Source organism: Rhinolophus ferrumequinum, chromosome X (genome assembly GCF_004115265.2).
Source record: "Rhinolophus ferrumequinum isolate MPI-CBG mRhiFer1 chromosome X, mRhiFer1_v1.p, whole genome shotgun sequence".
Classification (NCBI taxonomy): domain Eukaryota; kingdom Metazoa; phylum Chordata; class Mammalia; order Chiroptera; family Rhinolophidae; genus Rhinolophus; species Rhinolophus ferrumequinum.
In genome coordinates, this window is record NC_046284.1 from 44,284,281 (window position 1) to 44,303,141 (window position 18,861).

The window sequence follows — 18,861 nt, forward strand, 5'->3', positions numbered from 1 at the left end:
TCACTTTGAACACTGTTTTCACGTATCTCAGAAGTTTTGGTATATCACATTTTCATTTTAATTCATCTCAAAGCATTTTCTAATTTCCCTAGTGCTTTCTTCTTTAACCCATTTGTTGTTTATAGCATGTTGTTTAATTTCCACATATTTAAATATTTTTTTTTAATTTTTTTTTTTTTTTTTTTTTTTTTAGTTTTCCTTCTGTTGAGTTCTACCTTCATTCTATTTGGTCAGAGAAGACTTGGTTTGAATATTTTAAAACTTACTGAGAATTGTTTTATGGTCTAACATATGGTCTATGCTGGAGAATGTTCCATGCACACTTGAGAAGAATGTGTGCTCTGCTCTTGTTGGGTATAGTATTCTGTCTATGTCTTTTAGGTCTAATTAGTTTATAGTGTTGTTCAAGTCTTCCATTCCTTGTTGATCTACTGTCTAAATGTTCTATCCATTATTTCAAGTGGGATATACAAGTCTCCACACCTATTATGGTAGAACTGTCTATATCTCCCTTCAATTCTGTCAATGTTTCCTTCTTATTTTTTTGAGCTATGTATGTTTATATATGTATGTTTATAATTGTTATATCTTCTGGATAAATTGATCATTTTATCAATAAACATGCCCTTCTTTAGCTCCTATAATAGTTTTTCCACTTACAATCCATTTTGCCTGGTAGTTTTTTAGCCACCCAGCTCTCTTTTGGTTACTATTTGCATTGACTATCTCCTCAGATCCTTTCACTTTCAACCTGTTTGTTGTGTTGTGCCTAAATTGAGTCTCTTGTAAGCAGCATATAGTTAAATCATGTCTTTTTACAACTCATTTTGTATCTGTCGTTTAATTGGTGAGTTTAACCCATCTGCATTTAAAGTGATTACTGATAAAGAAGGATTTTTTTCTGCCATTGTGATATTCGTTTCCTATGTCATATATTTTTTGTTCCTCAAATCCTCCAATACTGCCTTCTTTTGTGTTTGATGGATTTTTTTTTTTTAATGCACCATTTTGAGTTCTTTTTATTTTCTTTCCTGTATCTTTTATTTATTTTCTTAGTGGTTACCATGGGGATTGTAATTAACTTCCTAAATTTATAACAGCCTAGTTTAATCACCTTTTGCTTTACTTCTTTCTGTTCCTTTTAAATTTAAAGACTGATTTTAGAGCAGTTTTAGATCCACAGCAAAGTTGAGCAGAATGTACAGTTTATGTATACTCCCTGTCTTCCCGCCCTGCCTCTCCCAAACAGCCTCCACTACTATCAACATCCCACAACACAGGGGTACATTTGTTATAATTGATTGACCTACATTGATACATCAATGTCGCCCAACGTCCATGGCTTATATTAGAGTCCACTCTTGATATTGTACATTCTAAGGATTTGACAAATGTATAATGAAATGTACTTATTGTTATAATATCATACAGAGTAGTTTCACTGCCCTAAAAATGATCTGTGCTCTACCTATTCACCCCTCCCTACCCCCAGCCTTGGCAACCACTGATCTTGATCACACCTTTTTAATAATTATAATTGAAACATTTACTGAGTGCATATGTAAGTTAAGTACCATGTTATACACTTTTCAACAGCGTTATGAATTTCCCATTTTATATAATAAGAATCAAGTTCAAAGAGGTTGTCAGTTATCAAAGGACACCTAGTTACAAAGTGGTAGAGCCACGATTCAAACCAAGTTTGTCAGGCTCCAGAGACTGAGCTTTCTATCATTCACTCTACGGTCTTGATAGGATGAGGATGATGGTGGCAGTGGCAGTTGTAATGGTAGTAGTGGTGGCATCTAACATTTATGTCAACAGTGCTTACAATGTGCCAAGCACTATACCAAGTGCCTTATGTACTCAACCCTCACACTAGCTCTATGAAGTAGGTGCTATTATTATTGTCGTTTTATAGATGAACAAACAGGCTCAGAGAGGTTAATTAACAATCACCTTCAAATGCACAGAATCTACTCAGTGGAGGCTAGTGACTGTCACTGAAGACTTCATTTTGAGCATCCACCATCTCCGTAGGGTTGGAGATGGCAAAGACATAGGACAAGGTCTTTACCTGAAAACTGATTGGTTGGTTTGCTTTTCAAAGTTCAAAATTCAGAGATTTAAACATGTCGTTATTTGACTCTTTCTTTCATAAGGACACATTAGGTCTGACAGCACCGCTCCCAGGGCAACAGACTTTGCCCTTGGCTGTCCAGCCTGAGTTACTGTCTTTCTCGTCACAGGAGGACTGCCCCCAGGCTTCTGGGTACACCACTAGGGCTCAGAAATAACCCCCTAATCGGCCTCAACAGCTTTGAAGGAGGCCACTGCAGGAGGGGCCTAAGTAGGCCAACACTTTAATCCAGTTCCATGAGGGCAGCTGTAATCCAGCCTGATCATGGCTTGCTAAGATCTAGGGCGGGGGGTGGGGGTGGAGAATGTCCAAAAACTGCTTCCTGTGCCCAAGTATTCCTGGATCTCTCTGTAGATACTCTTTCCCCTTCTGGAAGAGCTTGGCCTAAAGGCTACAAGGGCCACACGATTAATCAGAGTGGCTGCCAGGACTGAGGGAAGGTTGGTAGTAATTTCCAGCTGCGGTGAATGGCCATGGCTTAGGCTACCGTAGGCCAAGGTGCTGCTTTTCCTTAAAAGGCCCACTACCTAACCCCCTTCCACCTTGTTGAAAGAGGTGAGGAAATCATTGTCTTCCTGTGTGGGCCAGACAGCCACTCATGTCAACCCAAGGAGTTCAGGTCAGGCTGGGTCCCTTCCCCTGCTCCCATGCCAGCTCACCTCTGGCAATGACTAGCCCTGGGAGTTCTCTGGGGAAGCAGGCTGAAATGTCTGGCCAGGCTGTGGCGTGGAAATAAAGAAACCAGAGCTGTTGGAGATGGCTGGCCTGGCTTGTCTGGCTCCCTCCCTAACCCTCTTTCTGGTTTCCTCCTTCCCTGCCTCCCTCCATTGTAGTTGGCATGGTAGGCTTCCATATGCAGGTGCACTCTGTCTCCTTCCTCCCATGTCCCACAAACCATCTGTCCCAAGAGACAATTCAACAAAGTGGGCCCCCCTCTGATCAGGAAGCAGAAAGTTTGCCTGGCCCAGGTAGATGCTGGCAGGGAAGAAAGAGGATGGAGTATTAAAATGAAGCTATATACTAAAAGTTTGTTTATAAGTTTTTCCAAAGGGGTTTTCTGTACCAGGTGGGTGACTCTCATAGGGAAAAGGAGGAGGAAACAAAGTTAACAATTATGGCATTTCAGCGACTCTAAGATGCCTCAGACAATGTCCACTACTTTATGTACCTGGGAAAAAAAAAATAAGTTGCTGATTAAACTATGTCATACCATTGCTTGTATGATGCATCCCAAATTTAGAGATGTTAAAAAAAAAAGTGTTAGAGTCAATGAAATACAGAAAAAAATCCTTAAAAGTGAGGTATGACCTATCCTCCACACCCCACAGATTCCAACCACACAGGGCACATTAAGGCACAGTGGGTAAGTATAGTTTAAAACTCCAACTAATCTCTGGGCTCTGAGAACAAACACAGTAACCACACTGCCTAGAAATAGGATTCCCTTAGGATTCTATGGCTCACGAAGCCCTGTCATACCCATTTATCTGACCGGATGTCTCACGGCTGCCCTGGCGTTCAGAGGGTTATGACTTGGCCAAGGGCACATAGGACTTCAGCGAGGAACGGAGAACTGGGACTGCAGGCCTCATCTGCAGTCCTACCGCCATGCTTTTCCAACTACTACACCACGACTACTAGCTAGGAGAAGGTGGAGACAGAACCGGTAAGGTTGTACAGAAGTGGCTTTTAAACCCTTTTCCCAATGAAATTATTTACACACCGTCAATGTACAAAACAGAATAAAATTGGTTTTGTTTTGGGTGAAGCAAGGGTAAAGGCCAGAACCCCAGCCACACCGCCTCCACCCACCCCTCATCCCAAGTGGTGCCTAAGGCCCTTCCCCAGGCTCCCTGAAGCTCCCAGGAACAATTTCCAAACCTGTGAAATAAGGGGGCTTCAACTGTATTGGTAATATTCTTTTTCTTAAGCTGGATTTACATATTACTCTTTGTACCTTTTGTTATGTCTTAAAATGTTCATTGAAAAAAGGCACTGGTGTAGATGGTCATGTCAAAGAAATGACTCACAACCTGGAAACTTAAAGTAAAAACAAAACAAAGTTTGTTTTGCATTATGAGCTTGGGTGAGGCCTAGACACTGAAACTGTTTTTAAAGCTCCCCAGGTGATTCTAATATGCAGGTAAATTTATGAGCCCCTGTATTAGTAGTATCTTGTCAGCTCCAACATTCCAGAAAACTGAGAGTATGACCTGAAGCACACAGAAAGGTCCCTCCATTCTCAGGGACTAGAATACTAGAGAACCCAGGGTCTTTCTCAAAAGGTAATAGCAAAGAGATTGGTGCCCCTGGCAACTAGGGAAGGGGAAGGGGCAGCTGAAGGGACAAAAAAGCAGGCAGCACCTCTGCAGGCCCCTTCGATGGGGAGGAGAGGCAGAAGAGACCAGGGTGAACTGGTGGTTGGAGCAGACGTGCAGCTGGGCCGGGGTTTGTTGGAAAGGAGAATACCGTATGTGGCTATGCTATGGGCCCTGTCACCTATCAGAGACATGTCAAGGAAGCATCCACCCTCCTTGCTAAGACCTGCCTCATTAGGAGACACTGAGGCTACTAGCTGGCTGAGATACAGGAGGAGCTGCACAGAAGTTAGTAAGTCAGCTGTGGAGGATGAAGCCCTTCGGGCTATCCATTAGCAACAGGAGCAGCCTTCCCTACTGCTTCCCTGGGAGATACTTAAGCCCTTTTGCCAAGCAGCTCAGACATCTCAGATGTACATTCTAGATGTTGGGCAAATGCTGACTGGGAGAGGGGCAGGTACAGGCAGTAACAGAGTCCTTGACTTTGGACTAGGACAGCCTTACCTGTTGCCAAGGTTAGCAAACCACATATCCTTTGAAAAAGCTGTTGCATTTGTCAGACTGACATCTGTGTACCTCTGTTCCTCCACTGGACTTGGCAAACCAGGACAAGGGAAAAACTCACTGGGGGATCAGGTCATAACCATCCCAAGCTGTTTCCTGTCCCTTCAAGGGGTATGCGATTCATTCATGGGCTAGTAGGGCTTTTACCATGCCAACACTAAATCTGTGTGCCCTGAGGAATGGAGGGGTGACCCTGGTGGGGAGGAACCTGGTGGGGATGAGGCAAGGATATCGAAAAGCAGATGGATGCCTTGCTCACCCGCTGCCCAGAGGTCTGGGGAAGAGTCAGGGGAAACACATTTTCTCACTTCTCTTCCCTCCCATCACCGCCTCCTCATCCAGGATCCCAACTATAGAGTCCTGCAGAGAAGTAGGATGGGCCCCTCAGCAAAGAGACCCAGAGGCTGGAGCTGGAGGTACCTACACAAAGGCACACTGCCCACTCAGAACTCACGGCATGGATGATTGCTACCTATGTGGCCAAGGATTCTCCCTCAGGTAACAGTGGTGCCTCCCACCATTTCACAGCACTCCAAGATCAGATCGTTGTTCACTGAGCACCTTCTATGAAGCAGGTTTTGTGCCAGGGGCTGGAGGATAGACCAGACCCCACCTTGCCCTCAAGGATCTCAGTGTCTACAAAGGGAAAACCTTAAGGGATTAAACAATAGGGGGCAAATGGTGGCCCAGGAATGAGCGCCAGGTGCTCTGGGAGCCAAGTGAAGAGGAACCTAAGGCAACTAACTGGAGCTCAGGGAAGACTGCGCACAGGAGCAGATTCTTGAGCTGAGGCCTTTGGACAGGAAGGGAGAATGGGGAGCTGAGAAAACAGCACAAAGAGAAAGGCAAAGTAGCAGGAAACGGAGGGAAAGGGCATGGCATGATAAAATGGAGTCCGATACGCCTGGAGCAAAGGGTCTCTCCCTGTGTATGGTTCTTGGGGGTCTGGGGGTGAGGAGATGAAGCCTAGATGTTCATAGAGCCCAGGGAAACGATGCAGTCAGATTTGCATTTGAAAGATCATTGCCTGCAGTAGGGAGACCCGACTGTAGCAGAGGCAAAGGCAGAAAGAAGCCAGAGCCTAAGTCATTGGTATTTAACTCTTCTTGAAAAAGGAGATGGGCCCACCTTTCCTCACCTCCCTCCAGCATCCGCTTGCCATCCTTCCCCCTGGGCCAGCTCTAGCCTGGCCCCTCGCATCCCCACCCCGACTCCTACGCCTTTCAGCTTTGCTCTGAAGCTTGCCAGTGTCATGCCTGCTGGCAGCAGAAAATAACCTGGGCTTGACTCCTCTGTGTCATCAGCCATAGATCTCACCTTCCTCTCTTGCCTTTCACCTCACTGCCCAGCTCTCCTCCCATTTCTCTCAGGGCTGGGGGCCCTGGGCAACGTCTGCCCAGTAACCTCAGCAGCCCAGATAGGCCGTGGAGTCTGGGGGTGAGTGTAAAGCACATAGACTTTGGAGTCTAACAACTGGCTTCACATTCCAGCTCCTCCATTTATTAGCTCTGAGCAGCAATGTTCTCAGTTTCTGCCTGTCAGGTGGAGACAACATTACCAGTCAGCTCACTGTGCTTTTGTGGGGATCACAGGAGGTACTGTGTGTGGAAGGATTTAGCACTGTACCTGACACAGGGCTGTAGCTATTGCTTTGCAGATGGAAAACCTGCAGCGACAGGAGAACAAATGACTTGCTCTAGCTGGTGGATTTGTGGCCCAGGATCTCAGGGCCCTGCCTCATTGATTGCCTGGGTGCCCAACTACTGGCCAGTGAGGAGATCTACCAGTACTGGGGCCACTTTGGCTAGCTGTAGCCCTTCTAGAAGCAGCAGCATCAACAAAACACCAAGGAGCGCCTCTGTCTGGCATAAAGGTAGGCCAGGCTAATTACGGTCACGGTGGCGTGCTCAGTGGGTAGCCTTGGAAAGGCAGGTCTGACTGTTCCCAAAGTGCAGGGTTATCTTGTTCACTCCTCCCCATAGGATGATCTGATCTGTCCTGGGCATAGGCCTGTGTCAAACAGTGCTGGCACACAGCTGGTCCTCAGGGAACTTGAGACAAGTGGGCCTGAACACGTTTAGTTTCAAAGTTGCCTTCCCTAGCTCAGTCATCCAGCCTAGCCCCACGCACTGTCGGCCCAGTGAGCTCAGCAGATACCCCCAGCAGACAATCCGTGCCAAGAGAAAAAGGCCCACTGGGTCCTTGGCAGCCCTGGCAGAAGCAGGCAGCACATGAGAATTCAAGGCCACACGTCCAGCCACACGGCTCTCAGGGCAGAGCTGCGCTGAGAGCACCAGCCGCCTTTTGGTGGTCCTCTCCACAGCGTGGGGGAGCCAACGGCCCCTTTGTCTACTCCTTAAAGCAGAAGGCCTTCTGAGAGGGTCTGGGAAGCAAGGCCAAGACTCCTGGGTTCTCATAACTTTTTTTTTAATAACAGTAAATGAAGAAAACATTGTAACAGGTAAGTCCCATGGTGAAGGTTCCTATTCATTCAGGAATCTTCAACAACAGAAACACCTAAGACTAAAATTCAGAATGCTAAGTTCACAAATTAATGACCACTTATTTCCAAAGGTGACTGCAGAAACCATTTTGGTACAATCAAAAAGTTTTAGAAAACAGGGAAAACACATCACAAAATGCCCCAAGGGTGAGCAAACTGGTGGAGGCACAGAGCACTCAAGATCCAGCTTGGAAAAAATACTCACCCTGCTGCTGTTTAGGAGGATTACAAAGACTGGTCCTAAAGGGAGCCACTGACAGGGCGGGGTTCTGCCCAGTGTATAGCCATCCTGCCTTGGGAATGGGGGTAGGGGTAAGAGGGACAGAGGGATGTGCCAATTTCCTGGCAGAAATAATTACAGATCAGACTATATTATCCTCTCCACCACAATAACACCAATATAAATGAAGAATTCTTTAAAATATAATACAAAACTGACACTGAAAGAAAGCAAGTTTCCAAAACAACTTTGCTTGAAATGACTTTTGTTTTATGCCACCGAGTAGCAAACCACTGTACAAAATTGTCAAAGACAAGAGCAACAAGCGACTAACTTTTCCTGAGCACAGATTGGCTCCGTCTATATACAAAAGAGGAAGGCTCACTCCTCACTCTTTGTCAGGGACTCTACCACCTCCCAGAGGGCAGGGCAGGGCCGGGTATGAAGCAGGGAGGCCCCTTCCCAATCTGGAGCCTTGCCAAAGAGTGCTTGAGGGCCTGCGGGAACTCCTCCCTTATGCCTGCTCCGGGCTGACCAAAACCAACACAACAACTGTGTCTTATCCTGCGGTGTCACCCCTTCTTGTCTCCTCACACACCTCCCCTTCATTCTTCCAAAGTGGACAGATGACTCTGGTCCAACATCTACAGGTCTAGGGCAGTCATTTTGGCCGAGGGAACAGGAGGAAGGGCCTTCTACCACCCGTTGCCACCTGGCTCACTCCTGGGGCGCTGCCCAGCCCCAACACCAGTGCATGGAGACCTGCTGACAACTCGTTTTCTATGGGGAGTTGTGGGCATTCCCCCAAAACACTGGATTATCAACTAACACAAATAGCAAAGCCCTGGCCGAGGCTGCAGCAAAAGGGATGATCTGATGGCTAGACTTGAGGTACTAGACAGTAAAGTGCACCGACCACCCCACTTATCCCAACCACCATGCAAGCAGCTTCTGCAAATGCTGAAAAGTCCAAGGAGAGAAAATAGTGTCTTGGGGAGACAGAGTCCATGCCTTCCTCAGAGGTGTATGTCACTGGGCCTCTAGGAAGAAGATGGGCCAGATCATCTTTGGTGTACAAAATCAAATACTGAGACTGCAAGCAGGCATGACCATCTTTCTGCTACTCTGAGCTGCTGCCATAAGTTGGGCAGCTGAAAAGACTGTTCTCACTGGCCCACATCCTTGGCCAAGGCTACGTGGGGGCTTCAGGGAGCATTCCTTTCCCTTCCCGGGGCTGTTTTCAAAGAAACTGTCCACTCCTACATTCTCTGGGACACACACTAAACACCCACACACGCTGGCAAATGGCATATGGAAACTTGGCCAGGGCAGTTGGGGAACCTCCTTGGCATTGACAGGAAAGCCCTGGGGAGGACTTGGAAAGCCCAGGCCTGCTGGTACAGGCACCGCCCTCCAAGGCAGGCTACCACAGTTCTGGCCCAAGGCTTGGCCCAAGGTAACAGTGAGGTACAGACCAATTCAGATGCACGCTGCTCCCTAATACCTCAAATACAGGCCATGACCCCTGTGGAGCCTCTGGAATAGGCTCAGTCTCTGTTCCTTCCATGTACATGGCTCTGAGCCAACCTGGACCCCAGAAGCCCTGCATCTCCCCTTCCTTTCATTTTCCCCTTCCCCTGACAGGTGTGTCTGTCTCTGGCCTGGCTAGGCAAGGCACATGGCTTTCACTTTCTTCTTTCCTTCCAAGCAGCAGAAAATGCCAGCTTGAATGGGACACTGAGCTGTAGCCAGGGCAAAGTCAAGCTTTTAGAGGCATGCCAATTCAGGGAAAGCTCAGGCTGACCGGCAACTTGTGCCATGCCACAAAGACAGGGAGAAAGAGAGCGCCTGCAGAGTCACTATGCCACTGTGGCATTCCGAAGCTGAGCGTCTGCCCCACCCAGGCTGCTGGCCCCCAGCTGAGGCACAGAGCATCTGCCTACAGAGACTCCATGTTGTGGTAGGGACAGGACAGGCCCCCAGGGGCTCCACCCATGACCTCCTTCCAACCTTTCCTTTTGTGAAAAGGAGGCAGGGCACTAAGGCCTTACAAATTTCCTTGTCAGTCTGTCCTACATGCAGCAATTTGATGGTGGGCAGAGCAAATACAGCCACTCAGGGGAAGCCCCCTCTGGGGGACAACCCTAGGGCAAGAGGCACTAAGAAAAACTTGGCCAATTACTCAAAAATAGCAGAAAATGAAGGTGAAGCATCACGAGAAGTTCATGGGGAATAAGAGCACTCGGTGTTCTCCCTCCTGTTCCCGCATATCCCGGAGATTGATAGTCTCAATGGCAGCAGGCCTCTGCAAAAGGGCGGTTCCATGGTCGGTTCCCTGGACCTCACCTTGCTCAGAGACTCTCCTACATTCTGCTGCTTCTTGTAGGTCCGTTTGCTAAAATCATGATCACAATGTCACTAAAGCTCAATCTACGTCTCACACAGTACCACCTGAAATACGGGAACTGGCCCAGGGCAACTGGATTGCCTAGAGTGGGAGAGGGGAGGGGAGGCCCACCAGAGGAAGTCACTGAACCAACCATCTTTTCTGTTCTTAAGCAACTCTGTTCTTAGTACCAGCTAACAAGGAGTCAGAAAAAGCCCATCCACTGCCTCCCTTCTTGAGATCCATGCATGACTGAGCTCAAGTCTTTCAACAAAAGGTTTTCCTTTGGGAGCACCTGCATCTCCACCCATGGGGATCTGATTCCTCCCAGGACATGGGCTTTGGGGGTGGACAGGGTAAGGAGCATGTGGTGCCCCTCACACTAAATTCAGCACTGAGTCTGGCAGCAGTGACGACATCTGGCCGTAGGGAAACAAGGCCAGCAGGACCTGTATCTTCCCAAACCCAGGATGTTGACATATCCTGTAAAACCATGAAATGCATCAACAAGAGCCCCTCCCGAGACAGATGTAAGGATTCTCCAAACTCAAATATCCAAAAATCAATGAGCAAACAAATGAAGAAAAACTCAAAAGAAAAAAAAAAAAAAAACCTCTAGCTCATCCTTCCCTGAAGCTGCCTTTAAAAAAGAGAGAACATTTAAGGAGTACTCAAGATTAAAATGGCATCTAATAGCAACATTAACCTAAAATGGAGCATATGATTCAAATCACTGTTTTTCTCAAGTTACCACTTCTGTTCATTCATTTCTGTGCTTACTTCTGATTGGGATATGAGTCTGTTCTTAGCTCTCACAGGCAGAATGTAGCCTAGTATTAGTTGTGGACATTTTAATCTTGTTCACTTTTAATTTGCCATTGCAGCAGCTCTCTATGCCCCTCAATGGAATCTTGGGCCAAGTAGTGCCCCACCTCCCATCGCAGGCAGCCTCTGGGAAGGAGTGGCTGGTTGGCTGCTTGCTTTGAGTCATGAGACACCAGTGGGAAGAATCTAGCCGGTTCTATTTTGGCTATGAACTGGGAAATCCCTTGGCTCTTCACTTGCCGCTGGTATAGAAACAAGGCCTCAGTCCCCTTAAAGTGGGGCTATGCTGGAGACAAAAGGGGGACCCCAGCATAAGCCTGGAGGTCCCTGGCAGTGGAGGAATGAAATACAACCAGCCTCATCACTTTGATGCCAAAAGAACTACTGCTTGTTGTTCCCTTTCTCCTCAATCAGCTGTTTGTTAAAGCCCCAACAAGCAGAGTGAAAGCTACCGACTACTGTCTCCCCATGTAAGGCCACTGGGAGCAGGGAGAAAGAGCAAAGTGGAAGAGGAAAAATCCAGCCCTCAGCACTACACCCCAGGCTCCAGGAAATGTCCTGGGAGGAAGAGCTGGGGAAGGAAGAGTTGTGGTGGAAAGGGACAGAGAAAAGGAAATAAAGAAATACCCGCTACTGCCCTCTCCCATGATTTCATTAAGAACTGGGCATTCTCCAAGTCAAGTCAGGACTTATTTCCTCAGGGAGACAAAAAAACAAAAAACAAAATCAAAAAACAAAACAAAAAACAAACAAAACAAAAAACACCAAAAAAAACCCAAGCACCTTCAGTCTATTTTCTTGGCTGGAAGCCGGAGCAAATCCAGCAGATATTTACACAAGGGCCCAACCATGTATGAGAACAGGATGACCAGCTTCCCGTGGGTCATGGTCATGAGAGTCTGGTGTCCCGAGGCCCAGATGCGATACCAGGGGCCGTAGAATGGGTCTGAGATGGCCGGACACAGCATGTTGTTCAAATTCACTTCGGTGACCTGCAGGGACAAGGGAGGTAGAGTGAGCGTTCACCATCCTTAGGCTTTCTCTGGCTCTGCCAGTTCAGCCATCTCTACCTAATGGGGGACTAGACAAGTAGGGATTGACAAATCCCTACCTGTTCATAACAGGATTTCTCTCCCCTAGGTTTTATGAGTCAAGGCTAGAGCCTGCTAGAGGTGATGGGGGAAGCTATCTAGTAGAAAAGCTGGTTTTGTGGGTTGGGCCCAGAGCCCATTGCTATTTCTAAGCATCTACTATGTGCCTAGTCACCATAGAGGTGTTATGGGAGAAAAGAGCTGTCAACAGCATGGTCCCTGCCTCTGCATAACTGGCAACCAATCAAGTCGGGGTGATCAATCTACCACATCTGACCTCAGACCAGATGGTGCTCACTGGGTTTTCCCCACAAGGAGACATGAAGAGTGTGCAGAATGGGGGTTGAGTCCTTAGGAAAGATTTCATGAGGGAAGTAGCACCTGAAATGACTTATGAAGGATGGACAGGGAGACACAGCGAGGAAAGGAGCAAGCAGAGCCTTCCTTGTACGTGGGACCTGAGCCAGGCCCAGAGGTAGGACTGAGCATAGTATGCATGGTGACATGAGGACACTGACTCCTCTGGAATCAAGGAGACCCAGTAGAGAGCAATAAGAATAAAGGTGCGAAAGTCATACTGCTTCATCCCTATTGTGTAGAAAGCAGGCATGCCTTTGGCAAAGACCTCAAACCACCCCTCAAGGTAAATCAGAGCAGAACAATATGCCAGGGTGGGGAAGAGAAGGTGACTGCTTCTGCAAAGGCACTGGTGACATCACTTACATGCCCTAGGCCTGCAAGGTCCCTCAAGGCTCCACATGGCTAACTGATGCTATATCAATGCCGCTCGCACACAAAATCAGACATGCCACTCCTGCCCTGAGGAAGGCCATGCACTTGCCTTCCAAAGCCTTTCAAGCCCATTCACATTAAAGACAAGTCGTCACCACCTGTCGGGGAGGTTGGCAGTTTTGTACCATATCGCAGACGGGTGTAGTGCTCTCTGCCCTCGAGGATAAGGTGACTCACCCAGAACAGTGAAAGAGCCAGGACTTGAACTTGGGTCTCCTGACTTCCAGTCCCAGCCCTGAGCATTTCCTATTCACTTTGCCACCAATAGACACCCATGCACTCAGCAATCTTGGGCTCTGGATAACTCAACTACTAAGGCCAGCCATCATCCTCACTCCAGCCAGGTCTGAACACCCCAGAATGCCACGGGGGTCCCCCAACACTGCATTTCCACTGGCCACACAGCTCAGGGCTTGGGAGTAGGCCCAGAATGGACCTAAGGTCAGAAGCCTACCCAGGACAAGAGCAAGGGTTAGGGTCCTGCCTCCCCGTGGGGTCCAAAGCAAACCACATTCCAACTGCAGCTCACTGTTTCGGACCCAAGTGGCCAATGAGTGAAAGGCATCCTTGCCTCCTCATGGATGAAAGAAACAGTCATTACTGGAGGATTCAGAAAACTCTTTGAAGAGGCCAAGGCTGTAGATCATAAATCAGCGACCCAGACACAACAATCTGATGTCCTAGCTTTTGGCATCTTATATTTTCAAAACAAAAGGATACACCAGCGCCAACCAGGATTATCAAGATTTATGGAGAACTCCAAACAGAGGGGGAGAGAAGGGGATAGAACCAAACTTACCAGGCCCAGGATCTGCAAGATGCTGAAGTGATAAAAGAACATGAGGCCAGTTGAGAGAAGGGCCCACCGGAAACTGCTGAGGGGCTCTGGAGTGTAAGCACCTGTGGGAAAAGGGGAGATAGTGAAACAGCGGAGTTATTGACCCACTTCTGCTCCTTTGCCCCATGAGGGTACAGGTGCTGGGGCCACAGCTGCCGCCTGCTGATTACCCCCTTTCACTGCTCAGAACAGCTAACTAAGAGGCAGTGCTACTGATTAGTTGGGTACTCCAATAAGCCTCTGTTCTGCCATGTAATGCTGGGACCATTACAAAGAATGGGGTTTTCTGCATTGTAAGAGAAATAAAATAAAATAAATAAAATAAAGTGTGACTAGAATTGAAATATGTTGTAAGTGCAAAATATACACTGATTTTACATATGAAAAGAATGTAAAATATCTTAAATTAGTATATGATTACATGTTGAAATGATATTTTGAATATATTGAGTTAAATAAGATATATCATTAAAATTTAATTTAAAAAGTAATACATGCTCATTAAAGGAAGTTTATAAAATGTTAAAAAGTAGAAACAAAATGGAGGAAAAGAAAAAAATCATCCCCAGCACTCTATTACCCAAATGCAACCACTGCTAACCCATGGGTGTGTCTTCTTGGTTCTTTTCTCTATGCTTTAGGAGTTCCTTTTCTTTCTTTTTAAATTACTAATCGGAATTTTACTGTATATATAACTGTATATCCTTCATTTCCAGATTTATTTTAATCACTCCCTCATATTTCAGAAGAGAATTTGCATGGTGATTGAAAACGTTAACTTTTATGTCGGACAGATTTGGTTTCAAATCTGAATTCTATCACTTATTGGGCTGTGTGACCCTGGAAATGCTGTTTAAAGTCCTCGAGTCTCAGTTGACTTGTCTATATAATTGGAATAGTAGTCCTATCTATTTCTTAAAGTTGTTGTGAGAAGTAAAGGACATAATATACTGAGAGCTCTTAGAACGGGATCTGGTATAACGTAAGTGGGTAACGTGTGTTAGATGCTATCATTACCACACCATTATTATCATTCAAATAACTAAAGAACCATCCAATGGCTGTGCCATGTCCCAACAGTTAGATAACTCCTTCCCCGTGAGACAGCAAGAATGATATATTTCCCCTCTATAGTCAATAAGAACCACCATCCCAGTAGGCTTGGATGTATTCCAGAGCTTGCAGAACAGGGATGTGGCTTATAGGATGTTATGGGTGTCACTCTGAATGGAGACGTGAAGGGGGGGTGTGCCCACATGAAAGGAACCTGGATCCCTCCACCCCAAGCAAATACATGGCAACATTACATCCTGGAGTAGTACTTTCCCAAGTCAGTCTTTCACTGATTCATCCATTCATTCACCATCTATAAGGCACCTGTTATATTCCAAGCTCCATGCCAAGCTTTGAGGATAGGAAGAAAAAGGAGACAGGCTCCCTGCAGTCTCAGACTCACAGTCTGGCAGGTGAGGAAGATATGCCAGTCAATAATTAGAAACCAGTATGATGAATACGATGATCAAGGTCTGTGCCACATATTATGGGAGGACAGAACTCAGCTTGAGGGCGAGGGGGGTGGATAGAAGGTATAGGAATGAGGGCTGCTTCTTAGTGGAGGGGGCACAGACAAATGGGACTTAAGGAAGGGTCTAGGCATGCCAGAGCAGGAACCTGCACTAAGCAGACATGAGTAGGAATGAGGCAATTCAGAGAACGATGGGTAAGATTTGGGGCCACAGAGGAGAGTGTGATGGAATAGCAAGCAGAAGTAAGACTCAAGAGGTTGGCAGAGCTAGTCCTCTCATAACTGGGCCACGTAGGACCTTATGAGCCAGGCTGAGTGAGGGCTTTGGCCTTCATCCCATGCTGCTGGGTCATGAGCCCAAATATTTCAAGGCTCAGGCAGGTAATTGGGAGCAGGGGAGTGACCAGGGACAAAGAAAGAGCCATTAGTGATGCTGGAGACAGGCCAACGGGGAAGCCCATGCCCTTTCTAAAAAGGGGAACCACCATTCAACTCCATCCAATCACTGTCCTGCAAGGACATGGGCCCAGAGTGGCCAGTTTTTTCACTTTTGCAAGAGAAGCCAGAAATACGAACTTTCAAACGGAATTTCCTGAGTTTTAAAGTTGGCAAATAATTCGAAATGTTTTAAGAATGCTCAACAGACCAAACAAAACATGTCTTCTTGGATGGATTTCTGCCCATGGGTGGCCAGCTTTGCGCTCTGCTGCAGAGCCACAGAAAGCAGTGGAAGATTTGAAGAAGAAAAGTGATGTGATCATACCTGTGCTTGAGAAAGGTCACATTGGCCTACTAGTGTATAGGGGTGGATTAGAGCAGAGGGAGTCAAAACAGGGAGACTGATAAGGAGACTTCTGCAGAAGCCTGAAGAGGGAAGATGGATAGCCTTTGAAGATAACAGCAGTGGGGCTGGAAAAAAGTGGAGGAAAAATCACCAGGATGTGGTAGAAGACTGGATGTTGGGAGGAAGGATGAGGAAGGATAGGAAGACTCCCAGGGTTCTAGCTTGGACATCATTGGGTTGATGGTACCAATTATTACAATAGAGGAGAGGAAAAGGCAGATTGGGGAGAAGGTAGGGAAATGATAAAGCCAATTTTAGACATGTTGACATTGAAGTATCAGTGGAATATCCAAGTGGAAATATCTCTTATGTGGCTGGATGCACTCTGGGAAATATGGTGTGATGGGTAAGAGTGTAGACACTGGAGTCCAGCAGACGAAGATTTTCAAATCCTGGCTCTTGTCACTTATTAAAATGAGCATGCATCAGTATCTCTTGAACTCAGTTTCACTCATCTATAGAATGGGGTGCTACAGTCTACTTTACAAGGATGTTGGATAGATGAGATAATTTAAGTAATGATTGTAGTGCTCTATCTGGGATTTCAAAAATGCTGATTTTTTTTTTTTATTACATGCATACCTCGGAGATATTACAGGTTTGGTTCCAGACTGCCACAATAAAATGAGTCACACACATATTTGGTTTCCCAGTACATATAAGTTATGTTTTCACTATACCGTAGTCTATTAAGTGTGTATTATACCTAAAAGTATACATACCTTAATTTAAATACATTTTATTGCTAAAAAAAATGCTAACCATCATAGTGAGTCATTATCTTTTTGCTGGTGGAGGGTCTTGCCTCGATGTTGATGAAAACACAATATCTGTGAAGCTCAGTAAAGCAAGGTATGCCTGTATATGGGTCACAAACCCAGTGAAGAGGATGGAGCTGAACATCAGATATAAGTGTCATCAGCACACGATGGTAACCAAAGTCATGGGAGCATATGTAGACCAAAAGAGGAAGAAGGCTGGAGGCAGAACATCATGGGGTTGGGTGGGGGATGGAATGTGAAGGGGAGAAGATGAGTGAGATGGGGTGACTGAAGCCAAGTGGGTCTTCTGGGGAAGTAGCTCAGCCTTGTTCTCTGAACAAGAGGCAGGCTCACAGCATATCGGAGTCAGAAGGCCCTCTGAGGTTATCAAACTCATCCCTCCATGTTATAGATGAAGAAACTGAGGCTGTGCCACAGCCAAAGTCACAGTAGCAGAGCACTGGGCTCTCAGACATTGCCAGGGGACTCACTGCTCAATGCCCTTGTTGCCACTTATCCAGATCTCCATCATGCCAAGTTGTACGGTCTCTTTCCTTGTCTTTCTACCCAGAGCGCCTTGGGGTCGATGACCATGTGGGACTCATTTCTGTGTTCCTAGCATCTAGCACAGCACTTGAGTTGTAAAAAGGCATTGAACTATGCACTTACACTTTGTGCACTTTCTTGTCTGCTGAGTGAGTGAGAATTGGGCACAGCATTGTCACCCTGGCTGCTGGGGATGTTAAGGGGAAGAAGAGCAGACCTGGAGGACCTACAGGTGCTGAGGCTGCCGCTCACACCACTCCTGGAGCCCCAAGCCATTTTCCCCAGATATCCCTTCCCTTTATTCTCTGCTTGGCTCCCCCTAGTGGCCAATGGGCAGTAGTGATAGGTCCCGTGGGTGCAGGAAAGGGACAGAAGGAGAAGGGTCCTCAGCCAGGGTGCAGCTCGCCACAGACCTGGGGAAAGCTGGGGCAAGGCCTCAACTGCTGGGCAGCCCTGCTCTCATCGTGCTTCTCTCTGCTCTGCGCTGTGATATGGCGGAAAAGGAACACTCAGATATTGCGTGGGGTCACATTTCTCAGAGCTCTCACTGCCTCTTGCCCAAACCCCCACTTTAGTACCATTTCATCTGTGTTGCATCATAACATCCCACACCAGACTGTTAGTTCCCTGAGGGAAGGGCCCTTTCTGAATTACCTCTTCACCTCCAGCACCTGTTACACAGTAGGCACTCAAAAAAGTATCACCGCATGGGCGAATGAAGGGCACAGAGTTTTTGGAGAATCATAAAACTATAACCCTTTGGCTCAACAATCCTACTTTGAGGGCTACCATTGAATACCTAAAAAACCAAGAATCCGTCCTTAATTGCAAAAAGATATATATACCTGCACTGCCTATGATACTGAGAAACGAAACAAACCAAATGGGGAGATAAGTTAAGTAAACTCTGGTACCTCAATGTTGTGCAACAGTCCACTGCCATTCAAATAACAACCAGATAACTTTAGTCACTGGCTAGTAATGGCAACAGTAAAAGAACACCAAACAGTACGTTGATGATGGAAAATACAGCTTAGTGGTTTAAAACAAAGGCTTTGAGTCAGACAGTCTTGGGTTTGAATCCTGCTTCTCCCACTGTCATAGGGGTGACCCTGGGCAAATTGTGCTGCCCGTCTAAGACAGTTTTCCCATATGTAGACGGGAGGTAACACCTATCTCTTGGGGCTGCTGAGTGAATAAGATATGGAAAAGTAAACAAAGCAGCTGGCCTGGCACAGAGATGGCAGCTGCTGTTTTTACCACGCCAACCACAGGCATCAAAAATCTCATAAAAGATTAGAAAACAGGGAATCTTGTAAGAGGTGATCTCTAGGAAGAGGGACTTCGTGTTTCCACTGCCTTTTTACTGTTGTTGGTTCTTTTCATTGCAAAGATGATCAAATATTCAATTTCTTTGAAAAATAAAGAAAAAAAGAAAAGGCACCCTGGGAATAGATGACCCAGTCTACATAGATATACACAAATTGTATACAAACACATGTCATTCT

General features: G+C 46.5%; 1 protein-coding gene across 6 annotated transcripts in view; it reads right to left on the reverse strand.

Moving 5' to 3' along the window:
* TMEM164 (transmembrane protein 164) overlaps window positions 1–18,861 on the reverse strand; it is a 326,236-nt gene that overhangs the window by 119,318 nt on the left and 188,057 nt on the right. For 5 of the 6 annotated variants that reach the window (XM_033116061.1, XM_033116088.1, XM_033116096.1 and 2 more), the window contains 2 exons: window positions 13,639–13,739; window positions 7,977–11,948 (listed from right to left, as the gene is read on the reverse strand). In XM_033116061.1, the coding sequence (XP_032971952.1) occupies window positions 11,742–11,948; window positions 13,639–13,739 (308 nt within the window). In that variant the 3' untranslated portion in view covers window positions 7,977–11,741. Of the gene's footprint in view, window positions 1–7,976; window positions 11,949–13,638; window positions 13,740–18,861 lie in introns of those variants that run through there. The other variant, XM_033116076.1, reaches the window with a different exon arrangement.